This window comes from Montipora foliosa, chromosome 6, assembly GCF_036669935.1.
Source record: "Montipora foliosa isolate CH-2021 chromosome 6, ASM3666993v2, whole genome shotgun sequence".
Classification (NCBI taxonomy): domain Eukaryota; kingdom Metazoa; phylum Cnidaria; class Anthozoa; order Scleractinia; family Acroporidae; genus Montipora; species Montipora foliosa.
Window position 1 is genome coordinate 59222059 of NC_090874.1, and position 11601 is coordinate 59233659.

At 40.9% G+C, this 11601-nt stretch overlaps 1 protein-coding gene across 1 annotated transcript; it reads left to right on the forward strand.

Moving 5' to 3' along the window:
* Positions 1-2554: 2554 nt before the first annotated feature.
* On the forward strand, positions 2555-10023 carry LOC138005834 (chondroitin sulfate ABC exolyase-like). The gene is made up of 4 exons (XM_068852011.1): positions 2555-2568; positions 3071-3156; positions 4618-6617; positions 8569-10023. The coding sequence occupies exons 1-4, from the start codon at positions 2555-2557 to the stop codon at positions 10021-10023; spliced, it is 3555 nt and encodes a 1184-aa protein (XP_068708112.1).
* Positions 10024-11601: the final 1578 nt, after the last annotated feature.

Genomic DNA, 11601 nt, shown 5'->3' on the forward strand with positions numbered 1-11601 from the left:
GTTAACCAACATTAATTGCTTATAATTGAGTGTCGCATATTTTTCCGTACTTCGAAAACTCTTTTATCGAACGCTAATCCTCCAGCTTCTATTATTGGCTTACTGAAAGGGATCCCTTTTCATTTCCTAAATTGATGATCTTCCTCATTCCAATCTGACTTCCATTTGATATTCCATCTAGGTTAATTTTCCCTGATCTCTTGCCAACCGCCAACCTGCTTTTAAGCAAAATATTATGGCTTTAGTCTTTTTAAAAAGTTTCCTAGCCATTGCTTTCTCCCCGCTACCAGGTTTTTTTAAATAGAAAATTGTACGCCTTCTTTGCCTTCTTCCAGCAACACACAGTTCCAGAAGCTGCAACCTGTAATTACTGGGGATAATGTGAACCGTTATTTTAGTTTCACTGTTGGGAAGACTGCACACTCTTAAGTCGTTTATAAGAGCTGACTTCAGCCTCCGAGGAAATTGTAAGGACATATCACTTCCTTACCCTCAAAAAATATTGATTCACATTATTTGCTGAAAGAGATAACAACCCGAAACACCAGAACGAAACCACCGGAACCGCCGAAACCAAAGAATGAAACTATCGAAACACGGAAACGAAACCACGGGAAATCGCAAAACAACTATAAAAACTTAACAAAACCATCGAAACAGACTCAATATCACCACCGAGACTCGGCGTTCCGGCCGATTGTCGCTTCGAGTTCCATGTTTCAGTTGATCTTTATTCACAATCTTTGCAGATTCCCTAAGCACGTGCAAAGAGTGGAACCAGAAGATTCTCTCTTTTTTCGTCGGTTTTGTCGTAGGTTCCAATACTGCTTAGAACTCCGATTCTTTCACTTACCCTTTCGCCCGTTGCCAAGCAACTAGTTTCCCAGACGTAAGTTGATTTTCACACTTGCCTCTATTTCCCCCAAAATGACCCTAAAAACCGTAAAAAAAAGCTTACACCTGTACCGTGAAAAGTCAAGGAGCAGAGAAAATGAATTATCATCATGGATTTTCATAATGCATGAAGAAAAGCTGTTCAAGGATCCGGCCAGTGACACCATCTTTAACGCTCTTTTTCCATTGACCTTTTCAGCAATTTTCAGTCGTAAATAATTAATATCCAAAGCAAGAAAACCGTGATTCATCAGTGAGGCTTTCAATTCTCGACAGTCTCAGATCAGGAGGGGATCAAACTTTGGGTGAGGTCAGTGAAGTGTTTGAAGTCGTATCTGAACTGTTAGATATCTTTCCCTAAGCTCTTTTACTACCGCCACTGAAAATTGAGGAATGGTCTGTTATTCTCGAATTTGAGATTCGTCCGCAAGTAGATATTACAGCACTCCGGCTTAGTGGACCCATTAACTCCTTTGTTCGACTGCTAGCGATTGTACCTTTCAACTCTGCTTTCATCAATAATATGATATTCTGTCTCGGTAATCTCAAACCCCATATGTGTTAAAGTGCCTATAAACCCGAATTTTTTGTTTTGCTTCGAGAATGCTTTGTATCGCTCTGAGCAAAATGGCGCAAAAGTTTTTGTTTTTGGTTAAAACCGGAATTTTTTACGAATTTTCAAAGTGGCGGAGACGCGAGATTCGAAAACCCATTACCGAGCTGGTGAGCTTGCCGAAAGGGAATGGGTCGAGTGTAATTCGTGACGTAAAACCCGGACTGTGAGTTTCGCAAGTTGTGACTTCCATCAGAGGTGAAGCCATGCCTGAGAAATGTGTTGTTTTCGGTTGTAGCAATGTTCGAAGCAAAGAGAAAGGGATACTGCCTCATCCCATACCGTTTTACGATAAAAGTGAAAGCGAAAAGCAAAAGCGAAGGAAGAAGTACAACTCTAGCCACTCTTCGTCCGCTAGGGGATCGTCAGCATATGCCTCGTGCGTGTCTTCCTCATCGCTGGCCGCAAAGCTCGAGTTTGGTGAACCTTCAACTTCCAGCTCGTAATCTTCCATTTCTGAAACTTCCGTATCTGAACCGGAGGACAGAATGAAGTCGTTCGAAGCCATTTCTTGATTAACACGTACGCTGGTTACAAACGTCAGCCGAACAGAAATTGCTTTCACCGGCACGCAGGGAAAACTAAAAAACTACGCGTCTCCTCTGTTGATTTGCCTGATGCTTATGTCCGGGAATTACGCCACTAGGCCCAGTCTCCCTTTTACCCGGTCGCGGGCAGAGAAAACCGCGCTTTAAATATTCGTAAAAAATTCCGGTTTTAACCAAAAACAAAAATTTTTGCGCCATTTTGCTCAGAGCGATACAAAGATTTCTCGAAGCAAAAAAACAATTTTCGGGATTATAGGCACTTTAACTGATCCTCAAGATTTAAATTAGTGGAAAAGAACCTTTTTTCACTGTTTCACACGAGGGTCTTTAAAGGGCATTTTCCATGATCAGGTCCCAAATCGTATTTAGTACCAACAAAAATATTCTGAACTTTTCACTACGTTTACGTTTTTTCAGTTGTTTGTCTTAGATAGACTACTGTTAAGTAGCTAATCAGTAAGAAAATGAGTTTGCTCTTTAAAGGCATATAAGACATATAATGGTCCTGTGCCTGTAAGCTAGGTAATTTATCATTGGGGGTCTTAATGAACGGAAAAGCCTGTGGGTCGTCGCCGTAAAAAATATCAACAGATTTTGTCGAGTGGCAAGTCCTTCTCAACAGTCAGCAAAGAGCTAGGGACAACCAGGATATTTTTTGAATAGCCGTTACATTAGTTATTTGCAGACTCGGTAGAAAAAAGTGAAAAAGCTTTTTAGTTGTTTTCAAGGGCACTTTTAATAAAAGCTGCCTTTTGCTAGTGAAGACGACTCGGAATTCCTGAAATTCAAGAGAAGAGCACTAAACCTACCATTGTTCTATCTCTTGAGGAACTGGACGAACGGCTTCTGAGACAACACGACAGATTGTATCAACACATATGAACCCGACTTATGGAATAGTAGTAGTAGTAGTAGTAGTAGTGGTGGTGGTGGTGGTGATGGTGGTGGTAGTGGTGATGGTGGTGGTAGTATATCGTAGTAGTGGTACTTACTTGATAATTTTTTTTTTTCACAGACGCTGGCGAGAAGCAAAATTAGAAATGTTCCTGTGGTGTGCTTTTCAGCTTTTGCCCTTTCTCTTGTTTATTGTTCCTTATTCGGGTAGGTCAACATCAAATGAAATTTGTACTGTGCAAACTATGAAGGATAAGTGAAACGGGTTACTGTAGAGCTAACATGTAAAGACCGGTGGGCGGGAATGCTACAGAGAATGAATAGACAATGGAATCTTGGTTTCTTGTGATCAAGTGGATCCTCATGTTCGACTGCAGATCTATTTTGGAGCGAGCACTCAACCGCCCTCTCAAAAAGCAAGAAAATAACCTTTTGACAAAAGACTAATTTTCTTTCTCTGTCAAAATCAAATATCTCGTGACTCTTGTGCTCGTTTCTTCAGTCACATGTGGTGTTTGGCTGTCATCTCTTTCGGTTGGCCTTCAAAATGTCGTCGCCCCTTGTTAAAGACTTCTGCTCAGTCACGATGTGCACAATTCAATCGGCTGGTCATACAGCAGCAATGCGAGGATCCTGCTCAGAAGACATCACCAAGGCACCTTGAGAGGGCACAAAATTACCGTCCCATCTTCTTCCTAAACGTTGCGAATTGTAACTATAAACGTAACAAGCGATTAGTGCTTTTCATGCGTTCTTATTGGGTAACTTGGACCTTATAAGCCAAGTACTCGTCATGTCCAAACATTGGAAGAAAAACATCATGGCTTCTCGAGATCGGAGCTCAGTAGACCTTCTCCATACATGATTACTAACCTTCACTTCAGTGAATTTATCCTAATTTTATGGAAGCACGGCCGGTCAAATTGCCTCAATAGCTTCTAGATTTGTTAGCTGCAGAACGCGCAAGTTTCATCGAGTACTACGCTGTCTAGCCACTGTGACAAAGCCCTGAATACTAAAATGCTCTTTTTACTTGGATTTTCTATTTTGTCAGTCTCGGTGCTAGTCTACAATGGCCACAACTACCTTGGCTGCGTCGGTTAATCTTCGCCGACTCAGTAACGGCCACGCCTAATGAACAATACTATCTAAACAAGTTAGATTTTTCAGACGTTGTCAGGTGCAAGGCTTTCTTCATCCTAGTACCCGATCGAGAAATGGGCAACGCTTCCTGCAGCCAGCTGGATTACTAAAGTTGCATATCCAACAAAGTCGATCTTTCAGACTTTCGTTTCACGTCCATTCAACAACTCCAGTATATGAAATTTCATACATTTCCAAAATCATTTCATTGTTTGTAACTTAAGTGTATCCTCGACAGATGACTTGGTCGCAAGGAAGCATACTAAAGTTCTGTCGTTTTAAAGTAATTTCTGGGTTTAACTTTAAGTTGCATAGCGAGAAGGGGCAAGTAAGTGGTAAAACTATACAAAATCAACCGCACTAACTCGCACTGCTGTGACACAGCTCCATTACATTAACATTGTCACCATTCATTTTCCACGACAAAAAGAACTAACACTCTCACGAGAAATTGAACCAGTGTCCCAACTTTATGTAGAAAAGAATAGACTATATTGTAAATCGATTTTATTATTTTATTTTCAGATTCCTCTTCCTCCACCGTTTGTAAGAAAGACTACGTTTTTGATTTCGAAGATTCAAGAGACACAAACTGCTTTCAGGTTGCACCATCAAGTGCTGGTTCGAAAACAATGTCCACAAACAAAAAGACCGTAAAGCTCGGACAAAAATCGTTGAAATGGCAAGCAACCTCGAACTCTCCCTCGAGTCTGCGTCTAGATCTGGCAAGTGGCCATCCAATTACTACTGCATGGCTTCAGCGTGGTGGTGTCAAAGTTTGGTTCTACAAAGAAAGTTCGTCTCCAGGAAAATCCCTGTCAATCCAATTCAAAGAAAATGAAATAAGCGACCCAAGCATCTGCAGTTTTGAAGCCAGTCTTGATTTTCAAGGATGGAGAGCAATCTGGGTCAAGTTTACAGAATGCAAACCTCCAGGAGCCAGCATTGCTCCAACCAAAGTTATCCTCTTCACCTTAAGTGGCGCAGATACTATCTACATCGACTTACTGGAGTTTACATCGAGGCTTAGTAAACAGTCGCGTGACAAAATAGTGCCACCAATCAGAGGAGTGGATCCCTACGACGCAAGTAACACTTGGCAACGAACTTATCACTGGAGTCAACAACCCCCGCCTCCGTCACCGTCGACAATTGATGAAAACAAAAGGTCTAGTTTTAATGTCATTAAGAACCGGCTCACGAACTGGTACCTCGACGAAACCAAAACAAGCCCTAACTTCCCAAGCGGTAGTTTTCTCAAATACAGGTGGAATACTATGCTGGGAAGTATTCAACGAGCACACGAGTCTTATGATGCTTTGACCTTCGAAGAAAATCAACTTGTGGGACCTCCTTTGTTCTGCAGAAACTGCAGAAATGAAAAAAAGTTTAGTGAAGTCATTTCCAACATTCTTTTGCCATTGGCAGTTGAATATTATCTTAGATCTCGTACTCCCGAAATAGACAGCACTGTTTCAAACCAACTTAATAACCTCAATTCTCCTGAAGCATCTGTTAAGAACACTGCATACGAAGCCATCGCAGGTGGCCACCAGGCCATGCAAGAAGTATTCAAAGACTTTCTTCCCACTTCACCTAGCCTTCAAGCTGATCAAGTAAAAGATGCCATCAAAGCTCTTAATCTTCACCGATTAAGCAAAATCAACAGCATTCTCGATTTAGTGAAAGATCAAGGATTCGCCGACGGAAGTGGCCTTGGCTCATTGGACCACGAAATGAACAGAGTCGGCTCCGGCTTCTCGCACACTCTCTTTCTCATCAGTGACTCACTGAGTATGGCCACAAACAAAAGCAGATTGGAGGACCTTATCAACACAGCCAAATGGTACAACGATTTTGGAGAGGTTTATCAATCACCAGCATTCGAATTTAAAGGGACAACTGCTGACCGCATGATCAGTATAGTTCTCTTTAGAATTCTTATAGTACTAACGATGCCAAAGGATACGGATGCAGAGAGTAAAGCAAGAATAAGAGACATGGAAGCCCTAGTTAAATGGTTGGATAACGCAATGGCTATAAACGAGGGCCTTGGAGGAGTTATGAAACCCGATTACACCGGACATCACCACAAAGCGTTTTATGGGTCCGCCTATGTTCCACAAGCCTTACACAATGCAGCATTGGTTCAATACCTTCTTCATGGAACTGAATTTTCCCTGTCGCCAACATCGGTTAACAACATCAGGCGAGGACTTGAAACGATGCGTCTTATATCGGCCAAATATTCCACACCAAACAGTGTGAATGGGCGCTTTCCAAATTACTTCAATAAGGTGCTCATCAAAGCCCTATTGCCAGGATATGCCTACACCAGCGTTTCTAATCCTCCCACCACAACGGTGCAATCAGGAATAACTGTAACCGATTTGAAGAGACCAGGGATGTTTTTGCGCTTATACGACGAGAGTGACCCAGACGTGATAGCGTATTTGAGGGACGGGAAAATTACACGAAACAAGAACTATTTTAACACCTTAGGAGCCTTAGACATAATGAAGAAAGTAAGTGCAGCTGATTTGTTTATAATGATATTTTCAGCACTTAATGGTCACTTTTAAACGAAACTGGTTACAGTTTTGATATATTAGAGATCGCTTATATCAAGCAAGTCAATGCGGTTGGTTGTCATATTTTTCGAGGCACAAACGAAAATAAAAGTTTTTGGTGATAAGTTAAACAGTATTAAAACCAGGTTTCAAGTCGTTTTCAATTTGACCAGTCCTAGTATTTATGTTACCGGTCAAATCCGTTCTCCGGTTGTATCCGTTTTTTTCCAGGGTAACGTTAAACTGGTGATCCTCATTTTACCTAGGTTGATTGTTAAAGCAGCTATCAACCCTCCAAATAGGACTGAAAACAGCAATACCTTCCCTCAAGCACCGCGTTACCCATCTCATCACATCTTCTTATTAACAAGGTTTTATATCATCTTTTCGTGAATTCATTCACTTATCAATGGTAAAACATAGTAAGGGATCAAAGAACTGTACCATGCTCTTACCGAAACTCGAACTCGGACCCTCGAATTCAATTCAATTTACACTCCAGATCTGTTGTCCTGTGTCTTCATCATTGCACTACAACGACGAACATTTTTTACTTTTACTTTGCATAATAAGTCAAATGACTATCCATGTATAATAACCAAAACTAATCCTAACCTGACCTAAATTTTCTCTATCCTTAATTTAGGCTCCAAAAATGTTTCTTCAGTTCATCTGAGTGCGTATTGAACCTAGGTAAATGAGGATCACCGATTTAACCTTGTTCAAAACGGATTCAACCTGAGAACGGATTTTATTGGCAACAGATACAAATGCTATAATCGTTGGCGAAAACAGCATGGAATCGAAGAGTCAAGATCAAAGATGGAAAGCATTATATTGCCTACTTAAAACAATTTTCTTCAGTCCGATGAGTTCTGGCGGTAAAATGATTACTGAAGACCAGTATGATGGTGTATACCTGGAGAATTTGTCTAATTAACCGGCCCTTTGCTGATAAGCTTTTATAACCTTAGATATCACAGATATTTTCGAGTTCTTAACTATGAAGCTGCACGCTGATGTGGCAGCAACGTTCCTTTGTTTGAATGGGTGGATACAACGATTCATTGGAGATAGATCAACACCCAGAAGTAATATAATGTGGGACATTTCCATGATATGGTGTCAATTGACCACAGCTATCAGGATGTAATAGTTGCCTTTCGCATGTGAATTAGCATCACTGTCAATGAAAAACCCCTGTCTGAATAAGAAGATTTGAAGAAGAGAAGGTGAAAAAAGAACGAGTTCTGGTACTTTCCGTGGAATGACACTATCATGAGAATTGTGCTTATGCGGTGCATGGTGATATCCAACACCGCTGCACCTTTTGCTTTTCGTTGGGTTTGATTGTTCAAATACTGGAATTTATCGAATTCTTCTTCATGCGTCTATTCGCTCCATCCCACCCTCAGGAAAAGAAAGAAGAAGACATCAAAAGGGTGACAGCTCAGCTCAGCTGCTTCCAAAGTTCAGCTAGTTTTGATTGCAGTGTCATACATGAATGATATGAAGAAAAATCGACCAGTCCCTGTGTATCCTTTCTATCCTTCGCTAGACACGATTACTCAAGTGAATGATCATGAACTTTGGTGTCAAAATTGAGTGATTATTTTTGAGGGGTCGCTTGTTACAAGGTATCTTATTTTCCAACTAAGCCAAGTCCAAAATGGGCCTTAAAAAATAACCTGAAAAGCATTGGAAAGGTGTTCTGTCATAATTGAATTTTGTGCACTTGAGCAGCTTTAATTTTTTTAACAATTTGGGTAATTAAAAATTACTACTATACTACTACTACTACTACTACTACTACTACTACTACTACTACTACTACTACTACTACTACTACTACTACTACTACTACTACTACTAGTACTACTAACTTGAAATTCAATTGATATTCAAGGTGCAGACTACATCTGCGACAAAAGGTTTTTCTGCGGAGCCCTCTCCCGAAGGTCACTGGTCGAAGAACTACGCGGTTTTATCGATACATCGTCGTAAAGATTGGGTGGCAACAGCTAAAGGGTTTAACAAATTTCTTTGGGATTACGAAAGTAAACCGGGCAAGGAAAACATCTACGGAATGTTCGCTAGTCATGGAGCACTCCTGATTGCTAACAGCGAAGCAATTCTAAACGTTCACGACGTTGAAAACGGATGGGACTGGGCTAAAGTTCCCGGAACCACAACTATAGCCCTTGGGACCCCAAATATTGACGATTTAACCATGGATAAAAGGAGGTTTTACAACAAACAGGAGCTAGCTGGGGGTCTGACGTTTAAAGGAACATATCCTTTAGAAAACGGAATTTTCGGCATGGCTTTCGATCAGCCTGATTATGAGTTTGATTCTACAGATTGGCGTCATAGCATCTCGTTTAAGTTCAAAAAATCATTTTTCTTTTTTGAAAACTTGATCGTGAGCCTAGGAACTCACATCACGGCAACAAACACTAATAACAAAATAGTTCAAACCACTCTTTTCCAAGACAAACTGTTCAGCGGAGACCCCTCATCGAAAATCAAGGTGAACGGAGTCGATAAAACCTACTCGGACTCCCTCAGCGGTGACTCCGCACCGTCCTCTAGTAATAGTTACACAACGCTCACAGACACAAAAGGGAATCTTTATTACATTCCAAGTTCGAGCAAGTCGATGTTAAGAGTTCACGTGAAAGATCAGAACTCCAAGACCGAAGATGGCAAAAGCGATACTTCGGGTCGCTATGGCACGGCTTGGTTCAATCACACCAGTTCTCCAAACAACGGCAAGTACGAATTTGCTGTTTTGATACCAACACCAACATACCATTCGGCATTAACAGACCTAGCAACGGCTCAAGATACCGCTGGAAGTAAAGTTTACGAAGTTTTGCTAAACAACCGCCAAGGCCATGTCGTCAAGTTTCTAAAGTCACCAAGATCATGGTCGAGTCTCACCCACAGTGTGACTGGCTACGTTCTTTTTAGGGACCAATTTACCCTTCCAGCCGGTGGTCCAATCGAGGAAGTTAACAGTGAAAATCTTCTTATCATGGTTGAAAACACGACTGACTACATCTACCTCAGCATAAGCATTCCGGGCTTGAATCTCCAAACAACGACAACAATGACAAATTCCAATGATGCGAAGCAAGAAGAAAGGTATCATTCGGCAAGTGAGGAGAGAAAAGTAGAGGTCAAGTTGCGAGAAGAGGTGGAAAAGAGTGTCGTCTATGCCCAAACCCACGGAGATCCGGATTGCTACAAAGCCAACGTGTGGGTTCGTGATGAATCCGGTGAAAGCAAATTGGTTCAATTTTTAAATCTCAAGAATGGCGTCAGTGTTGAGGTTAAACTGAAGAAGATGAAACAGTGATAACCAGAAGAAAGCGACCAGAAATTCAAGTTGGTTGGCTTTGTCGTCACGCTTTTATCAAAAATAATATATTTTAAATTTTGTAATGCATGGCATTAGCGCATAAAGAACTGTGAGTGCACCTTGAGTAATTTTAAAATCTAGACGGGAAGGCGTTATTCATTCAGTGCGAATGAACGTGTCTGCTTCTTCCGTAAGGGATTAAAACAGGAAAATCTGGTTTCATCTCGAACGATGAACGAAAAAATAACAACAGAAAGAGAGACTTGCAAGCTGATGTTTCGAGCCCATGTCAGAGCAGTACGAAGGGCTAACTCCAATCTCGACTCCAGAATTCGTCTCTTGACTGAGCGAGAAAAGACCTTTTGGAGAACCCTGAAACAAAGAGTCTTCTCATTGGTGAAGAACAATCAAAAACGTCTCTAATTGGTACATTCATGTTAGCGCGAGGAGTGAGCAGGTGCCGTAAGGTTCCAATAGCCTGTTTTTGGCTATACGAGTTCTCCTGCGTAGAGTTTCCCAGAGCCTTGGGTCGATCCAAGGCTCTGGTGACGAGAATGGGGCTAACTCTCGAAACTTCAGCTCGTAAAATCTTTCTTGCCGTGGTTAATTTACCTTTATTTCTAGCAGCTGTTAAGTTCTCTTTTAATAATGTATCAAAACAACGGTGCCATCAATGTCTCTTTTTACGTGTTTCTTTTAGCCCGAGGACCTGGGGCGAGGTTGATCTCTATGCAACGTTATAAACTTATTAATAATTCATGATGGGAAACAAAAGAAATGTTTTATTAATGAATATCTGTATATCTGACAGATTTCGCGTCATTTACAAAAAACGTTTCTTTCGATTTTCCCTGTTAAAAATGTCTTAAATCACCAAAAATACCTAATGTACATGAACACCTAAATGCTGACGTTTAAATAAGTCATCTACAATATTCCCGTCCGATCCGTATCACATTTACACACTCTCGGCTTTGCCCCGAGTTTGTAAATGTGATACAGATCTGTATATATTACTTACACTTGATAAAACCATGATTTCGTCATTCAATCTGTGAGGGCGCAAGCCTCGTTACATCCATTTTGCACGTAGGCCGCAAGCATCAACACAACAAAATTGCATTGTTGAATGTTGCTGGACGGTGCTAAAGCTTGGGTTGTATGTGTTAACAAGCCATCCTTGTGAAGGAGCAAAGAATCAGACAACAATGACCTTAACCAGAATGAATTCTCACTCTTTACGCAAATAGCCCCTTTTTAATGCAGGGGAGGGTGCACTTATAGATATACAGACAAGTGATGATAGAATCTATCTGTGGTGATTATAGATTGATTATGTTGATCAATGCTAATGTTGATTGAAGGTAGAGGCAAATAGTTGGTCTGTTAAACCCTTTTGTTACATAAAAAAGACAATCTAAATTAGCAACAAGTTAGTGCGCCAGGGCGGATTTTGTCTGTGCCTGTACTTGCGCTGCCAGTGACCGTGATAAGACCTTTATTAATTGATAAATCACGATAAGTATTTGACGAAACGTCACCTCAATAATCATTCATCATTATGCAGGAAGAAAT